The 19,118-nt window shown below is 40.4% G+C and overlaps 1 protein-coding gene across 12 annotated transcripts in view; it reads left to right on the forward strand.

Moving 5' to 3' along the window:
• Positions 1-19,118, forward strand: part of TTC3 (tetratricopeptide repeat domain 3) — a 129,930-nt gene that overhangs the window by 99,596 nt on the left and 11,216 nt on the right. For all 12 annotated transcript variants that reach the window (XM_055569927.1, XM_055569925.1, XM_055569933.1 and 9 more), the window contains 7 exons: positions 151-300; positions 10,802-10,941; positions 13,267-13,335; positions 14,064-14,160; positions 15,841-15,941; positions 18,468-18,558; positions 19,004-19,105. In XM_055569927.1, the coding sequence (XP_055425902.1) occupies positions 151-300; positions 10,802-10,941; positions 13,267-13,335; positions 14,064-14,160; positions 15,841-15,941; positions 18,468-18,558; positions 19,004-19,105 (750 nt within the window). The remainder of the gene's footprint in view (positions 1-150; positions 301-10,801; positions 10,942-13,266; positions 13,336-14,063; positions 14,161-15,840; positions 15,942-18,467; positions 18,559-19,003; positions 19,106-19,118) is intronic.

Below are 19,118 nucleotides of genomic sequence, written 5' to 3' on the forward strand. Positions count from 1 at the left end.
GATTTTAAATTCTTAAATTATTGTGACATTTTCCTTGTAAATTTTCATGTGCCTTATATCTTTTGTTTATCTGAAGAGACATTTCAGAACAAGATCAGAAACAGGCTTTTAAAAGTACTTTTAACAGGTAATTTTGTGTTATATTTGTAGGGGGGTATTTCACAGGTTGAAAAGGAGTACCAGGTTTTACAAGAGCAGCTTAAGGAAGCATGTGAAAATTATGAATACAGCAATGTCAAGGGCTCAGAAGAAACCAAGGACTTGGAAGAAAAGTTGAAAAGGAACGTTGAAGAAAATAAGGTAATCCCGTCTGAAACCTCTTTTCAATAGCACGCGGCATCATTCACAGAATTGTGCTTGTGTAGCCTCTGTTAGCTGAGCTACTGCGTTGTTGGCTAAACAAAGGATTCTTTCTCACTGTTGCCTCTTTTGCAGTTTTTATGACGTTAGAATGACAGTGTTTTTATTTGCAGTGTTTTACAACCTCTACAAGTTGTCGTGTAAGAAAAGGGCTGTGAATCTGAATTTTCGTTTATCTGTGACTTGGTTTCCTTGATTAGCTAAAAAACTATTTCCTGGTAAATTCCAAGTTAAATTCCTCTTTATAGTGAGAGTAGTGGTATAGCACTAGAGGTTGCACATGTGAGGCCTGGAGACTGACTGACTGGGTTCAGATCCAGGCTTAATTCTACACTAGTTCTGTTCTTGGGCAGACTGGTGTGTGTGGTGTGTGTGTAACATCTCTGCTTTAGTTCTGTAGTTTGGGTAATAATTGCTCCCATTTTATGGGGTTAGATTATTACTCTTTTTTTAATTTTCAAATTTGTTTTATTGCTGCACGTGGGCTTTCTCTGGTTGTGGAGAGCAGGGGCTACTCTTGACTGCGGTGCACAGGCTTCTCACTGTGGTCGCAGCACACAGGCTCTAGGGCACAGGTGTTGTGGCGCACCAGCTTAGTTGCTCTGCAGCATGTCGAATCGTCCTGGACCAGAGACTGAACCCCATGTCCCCTGCGTTAGCAGGTGGATTCTTATCCACTGTACCTACCACCAGAGAAGTCCTCATTGTGGTTTTGATGTGCATTTCTCTCATGAAGAGTAATATTGAGCATCTTTTTATGTGCCTGTTGGCCATCTTAATGTTTTCTTTGGAAAAATGTCTATTCAGGTCTTTTGCCTATTGTTTAATTAGGTTGTAAAAACTGAAGTCTTTGTACAGAGGTGAAAAGGGTCAGTTAGTCCGTTTAAGAAAGGAAGAATTTGTTCCAGAAGTCGGAGTCATTAGCTGAGGTCACATATTAAATAGAAGAAAATTAGCTGTGGGACCTTAATCAATAAACTTACTTGTTGAGATTTAAGTATACCCAGAAGAAAAGGGTTGTTTTGTAGAGGTGACCTTTATAACACTCCTTAGGACATGTTTTCACTTGGGATGAGACTGGGGAGATTTTAAAAATTAGAAGGAACCAGCCTTTCTGCTCAGTTGCCCAGTTGAATGAAATCTTCCTGATTAGGAAGAGGGGAAAAGGAGCGAAAATAAAACCTTTGACAGAGACTCAGAACGCTAATTTGGATAAGCTACTTGGGGGACTTAACAAAACATTGTTGTAAACTTCGTATTGTGTCAGGAAAATTCAGTTTTAATAAACCTGTATGAGAATGCCTGTGTCCACCCAATTAAGTGATGCAGACAGATGCAGACACAACCACTTGATTTGTGGTGGTCATCTGGTGAGTGAGGGCTTCCCTGATAGCTCAGTTGGTAAAGAATCTGCTTGCAATGCAGAAGACCCTGGGTCAGGACGATCCGCTGGAGAAGGGATAGGCTACCCACTCCAGTATTCCTGGACTTCCTTGTGGCTCAGCTGGTAAAGAATCTGCCTGCCAGGTCAGGGAGACCTGGGTTCAGTCCCTGGGTTGGGAAGATGCCCTGGAGAAGGGAAAGACTACCCACTCCAGTATTCTGGCCTGGAGAATTCCATGGACTCTATATAGTTCATGGGATTGCAAAGAGATGGACACAACTGAGCGACTTTCACATTTCACTTTCTGGTGAGTGAGGTTCCTTTCTTTCTGGTAGAGGCTTGTCCAGCTTTGTAAGCTCCTGGTTTGACTGGGTCCTGTGTTTGTGCAGTTCATCAAGACTTCTTTGTACACGGGACCAAGAAATGTACAGTAAATGAGCACCCAGGGAGGAGGGCTGTGAGAGAGCAGCAGCTTTGATCAGTGGGCTTGGGCTCTTGACCTACTTCTTAACTTTGCTGAGACTCTGGGCCTGGTTCCATGGGGTTGTGCTTAAGAGTAGTCAGTCCATTTTTTAAAAAGAGCCATTATTTAGTCCCTCAAATTGCAGACCTGTTAGGTTAGTAGACTTTCCATGCAGAATGTATACCTGTTTCCTTTCAGGATAAATTGTTCACCTGAGTTCCTTAAGTTGTTTATAGAAAAGAGCAAGTGAGATTTAGCTGTGATTTTATTTATTAATTACGATTATGCTCATAATTCACTCGGAGAAAAATCTTTTATAAATATAAATTTTTACTTTTGTTGATCTTTCCCTTGGCCTTTGACTCTCTCGATCACTAAGGTTATGAGTTAGTATTTTTACTTAAATTTTGATTCCACGTTTAGCTGTAATTAGATGCAGCTTTATAGAGAAGAGAGAGGCAAGCTGTAGCAAACCATGCTTAAGAACTTGGGCAGTACAGTCAGACTGCCTGACTGGTGACCCCAGCCCCACCACTTAGTGGCTTTGGCACCTAAAATAATTTACTCAGTCTCTTTGACCCTCAGTTTCCTCATTAATAATACAATCTGTTCTTCATAGTTTTGTGAGGACTCACAGGGGGTGGTTGAAAAGGGATTGGGGAGTGGCTCAAGATTAGTATAGTAGGGGAAAGAATTGCCCCACCCAGAATGCTGTAGTGCCTTGTTGAGAAAAATAACTTATTTACAAAGCATTTGAAGAATGCTGAGCATTTACAAAGCATCAGTAAAGATCTGGGCTAGCTATTGGGTGTAGCTGATGGAGTTTGATTTTCATGAGCTAGAAATGGCCTTTAATAATTAGCCTAGCTAATTCTCTATTCCCTGCCAGAGGAAAATAGCAATTCTAAAGCCAGAATCTCCTGTTGTTCTTAAAGTACCCTTGTTCGTAGTGAAGCAACAGTCAGAACTAGACATGGAACAACAGACTGGTTCCAAATAGGAAAAGGAGTACGTCAAGGTTGTATATTGTCACCCTGCTTATATAACTTATATGCAGAGTACATCATGAGAAACGCTGGGTTGGATGAAGTACAAGCTGGAATCAAGATTTCCAGGAGAAATATCAATAACCTCAGATATGCAGATGACACCACCCTTTTGACAGAAAGTGAAGAACTAAAAAGCCTGTTGATGAAAGTGAAAGAGGAGAGTGAAAAAGTTGGCTTAGAACTCAGCATTCAGAAAACTAAGATCATGGCATCTGGTCCCATCACTTCATGGCAAAAAGATGGGGAAACAGTGGAAACAGTAACAAAGTTTATTTTAGGGGGCTCCAAAAATCACTGCAGATGGTGATTGCAGCCATGAAATTAAAAGACGCTTGCTCCTTGGAAGGAAAGTTATGACCAACCTAGATAGCATATTCAAAAGCAGAGACATTACTTTGCCAACAAAGGTCCACCTAGTCAAAGCTATGGTTTTTCCACTGGTCATGTATGGATGTCCCAGAGTTGGACTGTGAAGAAAGCTGAGCGCCAAAGAATTCATGCTTTTGAACTGTGGTGCTGGAGAAGACTCTTGAGAGTCCCTTGGACTGCAGGGAGATCCAACCAGTCCATCCTAAAGGAAATCAGTCCTGAATATCCATTGAAAGGACTGATGCTGAAGCTGAAACTCCAATACTTTGGCTGCCCGATGTGAAGAACTAACTCATTTGAAAAGACCCTGATGTTGGGAAAGATTGAGGGCAGGAGGAGAAGGGGATGACAGAGGATGAGATGGTTGGATTGCATCACTGACTCAATGGACATGAGTTTGAGTAAACTCCGGGAGCTGGTGGTGGACAGGGAGGTGTGGTGTGCTGCAGTCCATCGGGGTCGCAAAGAGTCAGATACGACTGAGCGACTGAAATGAACTGAACTGAACTTGGAACTGACAGGTCATAACTGGTTGCTGTATTGCTGAGGGGCATATGTTGTCTGTCTCTCTTTTAAAAATTCTTTAATATTATTATTATTTTACTATCCTGGGTCTTCATTGCTGCACGGGCTTTCTTTAATTGCAGCCAGTGGGGGCTACTCTCTAGTTGTGGTACGCAGGCTTCTCATCATAGTGGCTTCTCTTGTTGTGGAGCGAGGGCCCCAGTAGTTGTGGTTCCTGGGTTCCAGAGCATAGGCTCGTTACTTGTGGCACACAGACTTAGTTGCCTTGAGGTATGTCAGGTCTTCCTGGACCAGGGATCAAACCAATGTCGCCTGCATTGCAAGGTGATTCTTAACCACTGGACCACCAGGGAAGCCTTCTGTTTTGTTTTATTAAGGTAAAGTTCACATTTAACCATTATAAAGTATACAGTTCAGTTGTTTTCAGTATATTCACCATGTCATATAATCACCACCACCATATAATGCCAGAGTTGTTTTCATCACTCCAAAAAGAAGCTGTATTCCCATTAGGCAGTCACTCCCCATCTTTTGAAGGTCATATGTTCTTAAGGTGTTTTAATGAGATTTGCTTATAGCTAAGATGGGTATTTAGTTAGCATTGACTCTTAAAACAGTCAAAATAATTTTGGCCTAGACGAATTTATGGAATAGAATCTGAAACTTTGTGTTGTTTCAGCAGATTCTTGGGTTCCTGCCTACCCAAACTTCCTCAGGCCACATCTGCAGAGAGGTGTGGTCATGTTCAGTCATGGTCCTTGCCAAGCTCAGCTCTTTTCTAATCTAGCATTTATGGAGCTCGTGTTATGTGGTACTCAGTTGTAAATGTTTTAGCTGTATTATTTTATTAAATCTGAAAGCGATTCTAGTGCACTAGTGTTCCAGTTTGTAGCATTGTCTCCATTTTACGGATGAGGAAATGGAGGCTGTTCTCACTAAGGTGTCTTGCTCCAAGTTGCACCAGCAGTAAGCAGGAGAACAGGTGGTGAGCGTCAGGCTCCAGATCCATTAAGAGAATGTCGGTCCCACAGCCAGTTGAAAAACATTTCCCAGCACTCCATGAGCAGTGTATCAGTAACTGATGCCACAGTAATGCTGAGGAAAAGTCTCTGACACATGAGAATAAATATCACCTGTGCGAGTCTGTGAGTTAGCCGATCCTGATTGAGCTTGGCTGGACGGCTTCACCTTTGGATCAGCTAGGGCTCCGCTGTTCTTGGCTGTGCTTGCTCATGTATTGGGGTCATTTGGCTGTAGACCGATCTACAGTGGCTGCAGTTGGGGCAGCAGGGGCAACTCCTTCTGTTCCGTGTGTCTTTCATCTTCCAGTGAGAGTCCAAGGGCAAGTAAGAACCAGCCCTGCTTGCTAATACCCCATCAGGCAAAGCAAGTCCCATAGCTGGCTGAGGATCAAGGGGTGGGGAAAGGCTCCCTCCTGAATGAAGGGAACTCCAGGGTCCCATGACGGAGGGTATAGATGTGGGGAGGGTACAGGATGGGCTGTGTGTGCCATCCCTCTGCCACAGTTGGTTTGTGCCGTAACTCATGAACACTCAGCAGTCACCATGAGCTTGAAACCCCCCTGTGGTTGGTAGTTCCTCCATCTCCAGCTTCTTCTCTGCCGGTTCTCTGCACTGTCCTGTACACTTAAAGGGTAGTGGAGCTTGTCCTGTGGTTTTCTCACTTCTGGACCTCTTCCCAGCACGGTCCTTCTCCTCATCCCCGTGCCTGGCTCACCCCACATCCTTTGGGTCCAACTCAGGCATCACTCTGTGGAGCAAGCAGTCACGGACAGAACCTCAGCCTTGGTTAGAGGCCTTTGTTAATGCAGTGGTGATAATGACCACCTCACTCTATTAGACAGCAATTATCATTTTGTTAACATCTTTATTGAGATGTAGTTCACCTGCCATAGAACTCACCCCTTTAAAGCGTGTGGTCAGTGTTTGCAGTATACGCACAGAGTTGTGTGCTGTCACTGCAGCCCAGGTTTAGAGCGTTTTTATCACCCCAGAAGAAGTCTAACCACTGCTAGGCACTCACTCCCTGTTCTCCCTCCCTCCCTCAGCCCTTGGCAAGCACCGATTTACTCTGTGGATTTGCCCATTCTGGGTGTTTTGTATAAATGGCATCACACTTAACTATACGTGGTCTTCCATGAGTGCCTTCTTTCACTTAGCTTAACGTTTTCAAGGTCCACCCACGTACATTGGTCCATGTAACATGGATCAGTGCTTCATTCCTTTTTACTGCTGAATAATATTCCATCGTATGCCGTATCACATTTTATTAACCCATTCATCTGTAAATGAACATTTGCATTCTTTTCATTTTTTGACTGTTACGAATAGCACGAATATCTGAGTACAAGTTTTTGTGTGGACACATGTTTTCATTTCTTTTGGATGTATACGTAGGAATGGAAATGCTAGGTCATCTGTTAACTCCATATTTAAGAGTTTGAGAAACTACCAGACTATTCTAAAACAGACGCACCATCTTATATTCCCACCAGCAGTGTACAGGGGATCCAATCTCTCTGTGTTCTCATTAACACTATCATCCATCTTTTTTATTTTAGCTCTTCTAATGAGTGTAAAGTGGTTTCTCATTGTAGTTTTGATTTGTGTTTCCCCAAAGGCTAATGGTGTTGAGCATCTTATATGTGTTTACTGTCTATTTTTATATATTTGGAAAGTGCAAGACATGTCTGTTTTAATCCTTTGCCCACTTGTTAATTGGATTTTTTGTTTTTTTATATTGAATTAAGAGTCTATATATACACACACACTCTCTCTCTCTCTTATGTATATATGTATTCTAGGTACAAATTTCTTATCAAATATATCATTTAGAAATATTTTCTCTCATCTTCCCATATTTGCAGATTTATTTCTCCTATGCCCCATTCTGTGGGTTGTCTTTTTACTTTCTTGATGTTATCATTTGCAACACATAAGTTCTAAATTTTCACTGTAGTCAAGTTTCTCTAATTTTTTTTTTGTTTCTTATGCTTTTGATGTCATAGATGAGAAACCACTGTCAAACCCAAGATCAACAATATTTACTCCTATGCTCTATAGAGTTTTATAGTTTTAGCTCCCCCACTTAGGCCTGTGATCCACTTTGAGTTTATTTTTGTGTATGGTATAGTAATTATCTTTCATGCATATTTCCCCCACTATCATCCCCCTGAGAGTGAGGACTGTTTCTTAGCCATCCGTGGATCTCAGTGTGCAGACTAGGAGCTCTGCCAGTGTTACCCAACAGTGTGTACTTGGGCCTCTACAGAACTGAGTTCACTGAATTGTGTCTTCATATTCCATCAGCCTACGGGAAGGTCATCAGGCCTGTACGTCCTGTGATGATTGTTACTTTATTTACTGCTAGTATGTAGTGGAAGGTAGCACTCATTCTTTCATTTGACAGATATTTATATTGGATGCTCCTTAAGTGCCAGGCTCTGTGCTGATCTTCCAGGACTTTTATGTAGCACCCTCTTCGTGAGGCCAGGTAGGCATGGTGGTCACCTCCGTCACTGTAGTGACTCAGCAAATTGAAGATCAGCAAGGTTGCCGCAAGGGAAGTGTGAGTTGATCTGTTCTCAGGCTGCAGGAAATGTCACCGAACTGTTGAACCTCTTCTTCCTAAAAACAGTTGGCCTGCACATCTCAAGGCCGCTGAAGTCAAACCTACTCCTGAGGCAGGACTTAAAATTCATGAGGGACCTGGGCTGGTCAGCGGTACATTCATGGTATTGAATCTGCTTGCCAGGAACATCCAAAAACCCTGGTGTCTAAAGCTGATGAGGGCAGAATGTTCTTCTAAGTCGGTGCCCGTTTTGACTCGAAGCCATTATTTCCCAGGGAATCTGTGTAGCTTGGCTCCAGGGTACCCTGTCCTCTCTGAAGGAGGAGACCCTGAGTTTCTATGGCTGAACCCTTGTCGTCAGTGACCTGGCTACATTCTAAGCCTAAGCAGGAAGGTCAGATTATAGGGAACCTGGTCAGAGGTGGGACGTGAAAGGGTCCCTAAAGCAAAAATGAAATTGAGATACCATTAAGCAGTCGTTGATACTAGTAGAATTTCAAACTGGAAAATAGTAAAGTTTAAATTTCTTTTTTTATTTCTTGTAAATACTGCTCCATCCTGACCTGTACAGTAATTGTTAGAAATAGTAGTCCAGAGTATATTTTATTTATAAATGACTGGCATTTACAGGCATGTGCACTACCATCTCTGGGGTCGCACACAACACAACTGAAGCGACTCAGCAGCAGCAGCAGCACTACCTGTCTGCTACCATTGAAGAGATGACACTTTGAAACACTGGAATGAAACTTTTAGAGAATTCATAGGTTCAGAAGAAGTTTCAAAAGGCAGCCCTTACGTAAGATAGCTGACGGAGAAGGCTGTGTTTCAGGCGGTGGTATACCTAGCCATCCAGAGCCTCAAGATACAGCGTTTCATTTCTCTTTGTCACATGGCCTGAAATTCTGACAGATATCACAGCCCCGTAGCCTTTATCACCAGGCAGAGATAACACATTTGTATTTTAAGAAGCAAACAAACAAGTATTGGACTTGCCAAATAAAACATGCGTGCTGACTCTGTGTAGATTAGAGAATCACTTAAGCTAAAGAGTGAAATGTGAATACTTCCAGGCGAGTCAAAGTGGGTCTTTGTAGCACTGTGCTGCCGTCAGGCGCACTCTGAGTGAGAGATTGAAAAGGAAGGAGAGGAGAGACGTTGTGGAAGTGTGCCTGGGTGCTGGGCAGGCCCTCGACTGGGGGGTGCTTAAGTCAGGGGTCCAGAGAAACTTGAGGGTGCAGAGTAAGGAAGGGCCCCCAGTGGGTGGAACCAAGTACCAGAAGGAAGGTGGGAGGCTGTGAAGATGGACATGAATCTTTTCAAACCTGTCTCAGAGGGTAGCCTTCGCTTTCCTCTTTGTCTCTCCAGCATCGCATATTTTGCTCCAGCACCCCGGTGGAGATTTATTTCTTCCTCAGTCAAATAGACTCATGGTCTGGGAATGTGCCCTCTTTAACACTGTAGACCTCATTTTGTTCAGCTTACAAATGGAACTGAGAGCTTTTTGGAAGAGAAATGTTGGCCGTTTAACTGATGTTTCTAATATAACTTTCTATGGGGAAGTGCATTCCAAGTTACAGCCAATGAACTAGTGAATGGACTTTGAAATTGTAGTATGTTAATAGATGGGAGTTTCCCGCGTTGGGAAAGGTGTTTGGGGAGCAAAACACACCTGACTTGATGGTGTGCTAACCTGTGCTAGAAGAGCCAGTTGGCAGATGTGTAAATTATCAGGACTTAGAAATATGTTACTCCTTTCTCTGTGGTTGTGTTGAAAGGTGGTTATTTGTTATTTCAATTTAGTATTTTATTCCTTGGATGTATAGTCTTTGTCAGACACCTATAAACTTCTACTCTGTCCCATCAAAATAATTGCAGGTTCAAAATTATTGAGTTCTTAATATATATTTTATTGTTTACTCAAATTTATTTAAAAATACCTATCTAGGTTGATTTCTCTCCCGTATATCTTCCATAATCTTCTGTTTTGTTAATAGAATTTTGTTTAGTTATTCATCCAGGGTAGAGATTCTGTCGCCTTCCACTTTACATCATATGTCCACATGGACACACGGTCTTGTTATCCATCCTAGTCTTCTAAAGTGTCCTTTATTTCTTTTTATCATCCCTTTAGTTACCTCTGTCATCCTCATTGTCTCTCACCTGGGCTACTGCACTGAGATTTTATCTTCTTCTAAGTATTTGACATTAAAGGTTATAATTCCTAATGGGCTGTGAAGTCAGTTTAGTGATAGTGACTAAAATTTTTCTTAATAATAGAATAAAAATATAGGAAAACATCTCAGAAAGTAAGGGCAGCGTTTTCAGCTGCATATATATAGATGCATACATGTATGTACTAAACGCTGGGGATCATGATTAAAATGTATTTGCTGTTGTGGATCACAATAAGAAAGTATCAGAGAAAGTCAAGAAAACGAGAAAGCTGCTGTTCTTGTCTAACCTTTATGTACCCTCTTTCCCCTGATCTGCCTCTGTGTCTTTCAGTTATTTTTCTAAAATAAGAATCTCATCATCTCACAGCCCTGCTGAAGAGCCATCACTGGCTTCCTGTTGTCTGCAGGATGAGGTCCACACTCCTCAGCATTGGTCATAAGGCCCCTGATCATTTTATCCCAAGGTGTCCCAGGCGCCTGAGGTCCTAACATCCACCTCGTACTATTCCGTAGACATGCCTTTCTCTTCTAACCTTCTGCCTCTCCATGCCCACTACTTGGAATCCATTCTCTATGTGACAGCCCCATCTCTGAAGACAGAGATCAAATTGCACTGATCTAGAGAATCCCTTCCTGAGTACCAGAGCATCTGCCATGTCTCTGCCTGTCCTCATTTGAGGGCTGAGGCTATGTATTGTGTGACTTCATGTCCCAAGCTCGGCCGGGGTAGCGCGTACAGCCAGCTCCTGAGTGTGTGTTCCGAGGAACTGTAGTCATTGGTTAAGCTAGTTCACCACCCCAACACTAGTCTCTCGGGCTCTTTTTAAAAAGAAAAAAAAGTAAATCTTCCCATTTATTTGGATACTTTCTAAAATGTTTTTAGATCTCAAAGACAGAACTAGATTGGTTCCTTGAAGATTTGAACAAGGAAATTAAAAAATGGGAACAGGAGAAAAAAGAAATCCAAGACAGACTAAAGGCACTGAAGAAGAAAGTGAAAAAGGTGTTAAATGCCAGCAAAATGTGAGTAACACTTGAAAGACAATGATTTTCATTTATTTTTAATTTGGGTATATTTTGGGTTATTTTATCCTTTCTGTTATTCAGTTTCAGACTATCAAGTAAAGTGAAAATTTTAGACACTGTTCTCATTTCATTTTAAAGAACATCTGTTAGGAATTATCTCACCTACAGCTTTTTCTAAACCTCTCATATTTATACATAAATAAAAGTAGGACTGCAAGTCCAAGAAGTTACTTGCAGTCTGAACACCACCTCTTTCTCTGAACATTATCTTTGAACCCTTTTCTTTGTTGTAAAATGAGGGGATTTGTCTAGATCTAAGCTTCTTTCCAGCACCAAGATTCTGTGGTCATCATTTTATTTATTACTTCCACCCTGAATCTTTAGATTAGTAAAATTTGGTCCTGTAATACGAAGGATTCAGTAATATACATTCAGGCAGTTGTCAGATGGGCTAGGTTTGTTTTAAGATTCTGTGAGATCCATTCCTAACCCCTGTTTCCCTAAATAATTGTATGACTCCTCAGCTTAATTGCTACGTACTGTTGAACAAAATACCTGAAGCTTGCTGGCTTAAATTAACTTAATTTTAATTTGATCCAGATCTTTCATTCTGGGCTGTCTTGGCTGGGCCACCCTTCTACTGGTCTTGTCAGTGGTTCCCCCTGTGGCTGCGTTTAGTTGGGAGTTGGCTGAAATATTTTGGCCTCTTTCTCTCTATGCAGTTTCAGGGCTTCTTCCTCTCCACGTGACTTCTTCATGTGACTTTTATCTCCAGCACAGTAGCCACACCTCCTGTGTGATGGCTAAGAGCTTCCAAGAGTGCACAGGTAGAAGCTGCCAGGCCCTCTGAAGCTTCAGGCCCGGAACCATCAACATCACTTCTGCCACATTTTGTTGTTTCGGGCAAGTTGCAGGCCTGGTCCAGATTGAAGGGCATTAATAAGGGGAGGCGTGGTTCTCTGGGGGCTCCACTGGCCACACTCACTGTTCAGGGCATTTATGTTTTGTCCACTTGCTGTGCCCTGTGGTCAGGTGAATTTCATTGTGAGTATTGCTAACTTTAACCTTTGGACAGTTTTTAAGTAGTCATTTATAAAGCATGATGAAATGGAAAATACTGCATATGTCATGTAATTTTGATTTTGCTCAAAGTTTCATTAGAAGAACACATTTATGGAAATCTAAAAAGCTTTTTACCTCTTACTGTTTGAGCAAGTACAGTCTTAATTTTTAAGTTACTCAAAAATTCTGGAGTATTTATATTTTAATTTTTTCATATGTTCAGTTCAGACATACTGTCACACTAGACTAAATGAGACTGTTGATAAAATTTTTTCTGTGGTATCATAAAAATCATTTCTGCTGAGGAATAATCTTTTATTGTCTTTTCCCTTTATTAGTGTATTTCTTTGTCTTTTTCTGTTGTAGTTTAAAGATAGGCTATTGGCTTCTTTATGTTTTTTGTACTTTCCAAAAAAAGCTAAATTTTTATATTTAGATCTTAAAACTTTTTGGCTCTTTTAGAGAACAACAAAGGTATATGAGGTTATTTCATTGATTTTTCTACGCTTTAGATCACAGTTGGTATTCATTAAGAAATGAATGGTCACGAGGAGCTCATGGTTGGTGCAGTGATACAAGTCAGAGATAATTGTTGAAGGAAGGCAGAAATTCCATGAAAAGCTACCCAGTGTTGAAAACTTAGAGGAACTGTTTTACAAAAGAGGTGAAATGGCATTTAAATTGGTAGTTTGCGGAAACGGGTTTTTAGCCAGTAGAGATGACTAAAAAGGTGTGAAGGAGAGCATGAAAGAGACAGAACCCTCTTGGTACAGGGCATTGCTTACTAAGAGTCAAAGATTTACACACTTTGTTTTGAAGAATTATCCTACTGTGTGCATGCGCGTGTGTACACACACGTGTGTGTGTGTAATTGGACTTTAGTTTCTGGCTTAAAAAATAGAAGGCTGTTTTCGTTTTGAGTGAGAACCTATGTTACACTGGTGATGGCCCAACACCTTATTCCTCGTCTTACGTTGAACCAACCACCTGGATGGAGGTGCTCCTGACACAGAACTGAGACGGGGTCTGTGCTATAGACACACAGCGCAGAGTGAAGACAAGGCAATCTGCCCTCTAGGTGTAGAAGGGAAATTTTTCCAAAAGGAAAAGGACCCAAATTCTTTGCCTATTTAGAAGATACTAGAAATGAAATATAAAGAAATCAAGAAATGTTTGCATGGATGTAGAATTTACTGTGTGAGATTGTGCTTTTAAAAATCTTTGAAAATTGATTGAAATTTGGTGATTATGCTTTTGCAGGTATACGCAGGAAAATGATGGAAAGGAAAAGGCACTTGAATTACTTCTGGATCAGTCCCTTGAAATCAGGCAAATTAAGCTTAAATTTATTTTTATATCTATTCTTAATATCAGAGGCACAGTCTAAATACAGTTAGACATCCAAATATATTTTTGCTTATATGTTTCTTTTAAATAATTGTTTCTCTTAAAAAAAATTCTGTTTTATTATTAATATTTAAATAAATTTATTCTTTAAGTATTTTTATGATGTTTTCTACCTTTATTTCTCATTGTCAGTATAAAAAGCCCTGAATTTAGCATTGTTCATTACTCTTCATTTCCTTTGAATTAACCTGAAACTAAAAATGTATTTTAAAAACTTATGTTACTTGAAATAACAGTCTCAACTATTGTAGTTCATTGTTCTACAATTAAAGAATTATTAAAGAATGTTTGTTATGAACCTATAAAAAGTTTTCCTTTTAATCTTTACTACTGCAAATAATGTTTGTACATACTGGAAGCCAGTATGTAAAGTTTATTAACATAATCAGGTTAAACTTCACCTAATTTCATAAAAATGGGGAACCCATTTCACAGCATTCCCACCAAGTAACTTACTTTTAATTTCTCATCTTCCTTTGATCGTTTGCAGAGGGCACATATGAGTCTTGTATTAAGTAGCCAAATGTTGGGCAAGAAGTTTCTCTGGAAGATGTTCTATTATCTGTTTGTGGCATGACTTCAGCGCTAACCTGACTTCACCCTTTGTGAGCTCACTGGTTATGTTTTTTTGTTTTCTTTAATATTTGCAGTAATACATTTACAAATGAGAAAATGAAAATAGAAGAGAGTATAAAGAAAGGAAAAGAGCATTATGAAGACAGTCTTCAAAGGGCTGTGGATGCAGAGGTGAGTCCGGAGTACTCAGTGACTGACACATTTGGCAGGGTGTCATTTGTTTACTCTGCATTTAATTACACATGAGCAGGACAACATTGCTGAGAAGTGTGGAGGCTGAGGGGTATCCTTTCACCCATAATCCTGCCTCCCTGAAACAACCACTGTCTCCTTGCCTATAACTTTAAAATTTTTTACCTTTATGCTTATCTTATGATAGAGTGTACACCATGTTTTGTGACTAGCTTTCCTTATTTAACACAATTCAGTCATTTTCAATGCTCTGTACTTTTAATGGCTTCATTATATTTAATCAAGTGATGTACCATGAAGTAGCCAACCAAAAAATCTATTTGCCAGTGCTGGAAAAGGAACTTGGAAATAATATACTTAAGAATATATACTCTCTTTCCTCCCCCTGGAAGAATATATACTAAAGTCAGTATACTATATGAGAAACTACTGAGACAAAAATAATTATCTCTGGCTATATTCTGCTGAATTCCTGAAACATGGTTGCCTTTGTTTTTCTAATTTGCAAAGTAAATGTTATTTATTAGTAAATGTGTCTACGATTATTTTAGAAACGTAAGGAAGAGCTTAACTCATGCAGTCTGTAAACATGGGTCTTTAAAAGAAATGTCAGCTATGCAGCTGCTTTTCTAAAGGAAGGAAGGAAAAAAGAGCGCCAGTGTTTACTTCTGCTTTGTGGGCCCTTTTCCTGCATCTCTGTCCCCAAGTCATTCAGTTCCCGTTTACCACCATTTAACAAGCAGTTTTGCCTGGTGGGCCCTGTCAAGATTACTGACACCTGAATTAAAGCAAGGCCAGTCTACATTTTCTGCAGTGACTTTGACACAAATGGCCAGTTGGCTTGTGTGGGGAGCCAGAGTCTAAAGTTTTCAAAACTTACCCTTGCTGGTAATAACTTACCCTGAGCTGTGCAGCAGCACCCTGCTGTGTGCCCGTCCTCTGTGTGATAGTTTGCCTCTGCTCATCCTAGACTCCACTCCATCCCCTCCTCCCCTCCCACTCGTCTGCTTCCCAGGCCTTTAAATTCCATAGGTGCAGCCTTGGCACTGTTCTGCAGGGTCCTGGCTCTCTGCTTACCGTGGTCAGCACCCCAGATTATGCACACCAGGTGTATACTTTCAGGTAACCTAGCTCCGTGCTTCTGTATGGCTTGAGCAGTAAGCCTTGTGGAAAGTTTCATAACTAAGAAAGTATCACTCTAGGAATATAATTTTACTATCACTTTGTTATTCTAAAGTTTATTTTTTAGTTAATTAATTTTGGGCTGTGCTGAGTCTTCCTTGCTGCGTGTGGGCTTTCCCTAGTTGCCCCAAGCAGGGGTGTCTCGTTGGGGAACATAGGCTTTGGAAGTTCACGCTTCAGTAGTTGCAGCACACAGGCTCAGCAGTTGTCGTGCACAGGCCCAGTTGCCCCAAGGCATGTGGAATCCTCACAAAACCCACGGATCAAACCTGTGTCCCCGGTAGTGGCCAGCGGACCACCAGAGAAGTCCGAAAAGTTTTAGTTCAGGTTCACTTGAGAGAAATGGTAGTTAAATTCTGGTCACTCTTCTGATCATATGTCATTTAAGGAGAAACTTGAAAGTGGTTTAGAATGTTTGCTTTCACAGCTTTAAAATAGTCTGTTTGAAAATGCTTACATTCTCTCATCTAATGGTAGGTATCTGTGCTTGAAAACTGGAAAGACATGGAAGTGTGTAAGTTACAGACCATGGAGTCACAAGCCGAAAGGTTTCTCAAGCATCTGAGGCTAATGAGCAGGTACTGTGGTGTCACAGGTGTCTTTCCACAATTGTTATTGAGGAAATAAAGATTAGGGCTGATTTGAGGAAAAATTATATTCAGTTCAGTTCAGTCGCTCAGTCGTGTCTGACTCTTTGTGACTGCATGGACTGCACCATGCCAGGCCTCCCTGTCCATCACCAACTCCCAGAGTTTACTCAGACTCATGTCCATTGAGTTGGTGATGCCATCCAACCATCTCATCCTCTGTCATCTCCTTCTCCTCCTGCCTTCAATCTTTCCCAGCATCAGGTTCTTTTCAAATGAGTCAGTTCTTCCCATCAGGTGGCCAAAGTATTGGAGTTTCAGCTTCAACATCAGTCCTTCCAATGAATATTCAGGACTGATTTCCTTTAGGATAGACTGGTTCAATATCCTTGCAGTCCACGGGGCTTTATTTTTAATAGTTATTATAATTAACGCATGTTCAATCATGGGAAAATCAAAACATATCAAGAAAATGATAAATTATCCTAATTCTAAATTGAGTTGTAACTAGTTAATTTAGTTTTGGGGTAAATCCATTAAGGTTTGGGGGGAAAAAAAGGAAAATTTATATATAGTTTTTCACTAAGTAATATATGGTGGTGGTTTAGTTGCTAAGTCCTGTCTGACACTTTGTGACCCCATAGTCTGGGAACCTACCAGGCTCCTCTGTCCATGGGATTCTCCAGGCAAGAATACTGGAGTGGGTTGCCATGCCCTCCTCCAGGAGATCTTGCCAACCCAGGAATCGAACCTAGGTCTCCTACATTGCAGGCAGATTCTTTACTGACTGAGCTAAAAGGGAAGCCCAAGCAGTATATAGGAAACCTATTTTCATATCAGTAATTACATTTCTCGAACCTGATTTTAAAAGGTTAAATAATAGTCCAGTGTACAACTGTGTCATGATTTATTAAATAGCACTGTAGTGGGAGAGCTGGGTTGTTTGCACATTGTGCTATTCAAAGCTGCACTGGGGCAGATATCCTTTAGCTAAATTATTAGTCATTTCCATGCAATGAATAAATTCCTGGAATGAAGATCACATTTTTGAGGCTTTTCAACAGTTGCCTTCCATAAGAATAGTTACTTAACAGTCTTTACCAGTAGAGTGTGGGAATGTTGCTTTTAAAGATATTTACATATGGTCATGTTTTTCAACTTCCCTGGTGGCTCAGACTATAAAATGTCTGCCTACAACTCAGGAGACCAGGGTTCAATCCCTGGGTCGGGAAGATCTCCTGGAGAAGGAAATGGTAACCCACTCCAATATTCTTGCCTGGAAAATCCCATGGACAGAGGAGCCTGGTAGGCTCCAGTCCATGGGGTCGCAGAGTTGGACATGACTGAGTGACTTCTCTTTCACTTTTCTTTCATTTTTCAACCCTCCATAATCTTTACCTGTTTTTGTTTATTTTGCTTTCTTTTTGGAAAGAAAATTGTAAAGAAAACCATGAGAATCCAGAGAGTCTCCTTCAGTCTAGATTTAGCACTTTTCTATATGGATTTTTGCACATTACTTTTCATCTGGTTCTTTTATCATATTCCACACACAGGTTTTAACTTTTTAATTCCTAGTGTTTTTTGATTTAAATTTCAAATCCTCAGTGTTGAACCAGAGATTATACAGGTCATGGAAAAGAATTTTAATGTACAGTTCTTTCTTTTTCTTCTTTTTTCAAGATTAAGTTTTTTTCACATCAGAAAACCTTTCTGATTAAAGGTAAACTGGTATGCTGATTCAGATTACAGGACTCATACAGCTGAGGTGAGATCGTGTGGTGTTCAGTAGCCAGTGTGCAGCACGCCAAGGGGTCTGGATTGTCGTGCATCTGGGAAACAGAGATCTCAGGCCTCACTTGATCTAATAGCATTGACTCCTTAGTAAGCCTCATGGTACACAGATGGTCTTTCTTAGGGGATCTGTGCTAACTCTGCTCATTCCACCAAAGGGTGGCAAAAGAGGAAAGCCATGAAAGCAGTGTTCTGGTTCTTCTTTAAGATGTATGAGAACAGACATAACCACGGATTAGTGGTGGTGATCTTCTCAGTTGGAGTAGAAAGCTTGTCTGTCACTTTCAGTAAACAGAAGTTTAATGTAGCCTGTTAGACCCCACCCTTTGTTTTACAATGAAGTAGGGATGAAGGTTTTATTGGAATGTATCCAGGCTGCCAACTTTTGGTTTGTTTTCGATGCTAAGATAGCCTTTGATGTTAAATAGGAAGATGTCAACTGAAGAACTGTCTAATCTTCAAATTTGAGGAGAGGTAAAATTCAGGAGAATATATGCTCTCTGTCCACCAGTTTTGGGCCTTGGGTTAGATCAGTTGATAATGTTTCCTAAAGTGCAATGACTTTGTAAGATACACAGTTCTTTAAAAAGCATCTTTTTTGCTATGTGTGCATGATCATATTTCTCTCATTATCTTTAAATGTTTATATTCATTTGTACTTTAGTGTTTTCAGTTTTTAAGTCTTCAAGTAGACATCAGCAGTTTTATGTTTTTCTCTTCTCTCAGTGATTCGGCAGCGTATTCTGACATGGACTCAGACATACATTCATGGGAATCGTTTCTTTCTGATGTTAGAGAAGAAATTGAGAAAGCAAAGGTAAGTTATATGGTATTTTATCATTCTGTCAAAATCTGATGGTTATAATTCTAAAAGAGGTAGTGTCATACTGAAACTTTCTTTTTTGGGCTGTTAAAGACTTTTTTTGTTGTAATTAAGAATTTTTCATGAAAGAAACATTATCTTCTTAACTATTTAAGCTCAGCCCTTGATTGATAAGATAGCAAAGTTATGTTTAATAAGGCTTAGAGCATTCTAATTAATAATTAGAGTAATATTAGAGTTAATTAGCTAGAATTAACAGTTCTAGTTATTTTGAACTTCTTCCTTACAAGAAGTAACCTTGCATCCTAGTTATATTTCTTGGGAAATGGTTGAGCATTTGTTATATATGTATGGTAAGGGGGAAAACAGTATTAATGGACAGTTGTGGTTTTCCTTAGAATTTGTTAGAAAAACTTAACACTTTCCTTTCTACCTACAGTCTCAGTTTGAAGAACAAATTCAGGCAATTAAAAATGGTTCTCAGCTCAGTGAACTTCCTAAAGTGCAGATTTCTGAGCTTTCATTTCCTACCTGTAACACGGTGAGTCTGTTAT

This window comes from Bubalus kerabau, chromosome 2 (genome assembly GCF_029407905.1).
Source record: "Bubalus kerabau isolate K-KA32 ecotype Philippines breed swamp buffalo chromosome 2, PCC_UOA_SB_1v2, whole genome shotgun sequence".
In the NCBI taxonomy this organism is placed as follows: domain Eukaryota; kingdom Metazoa; phylum Chordata; class Mammalia; order Artiodactyla; family Bovidae; genus Bubalus; species Bubalus kerabau.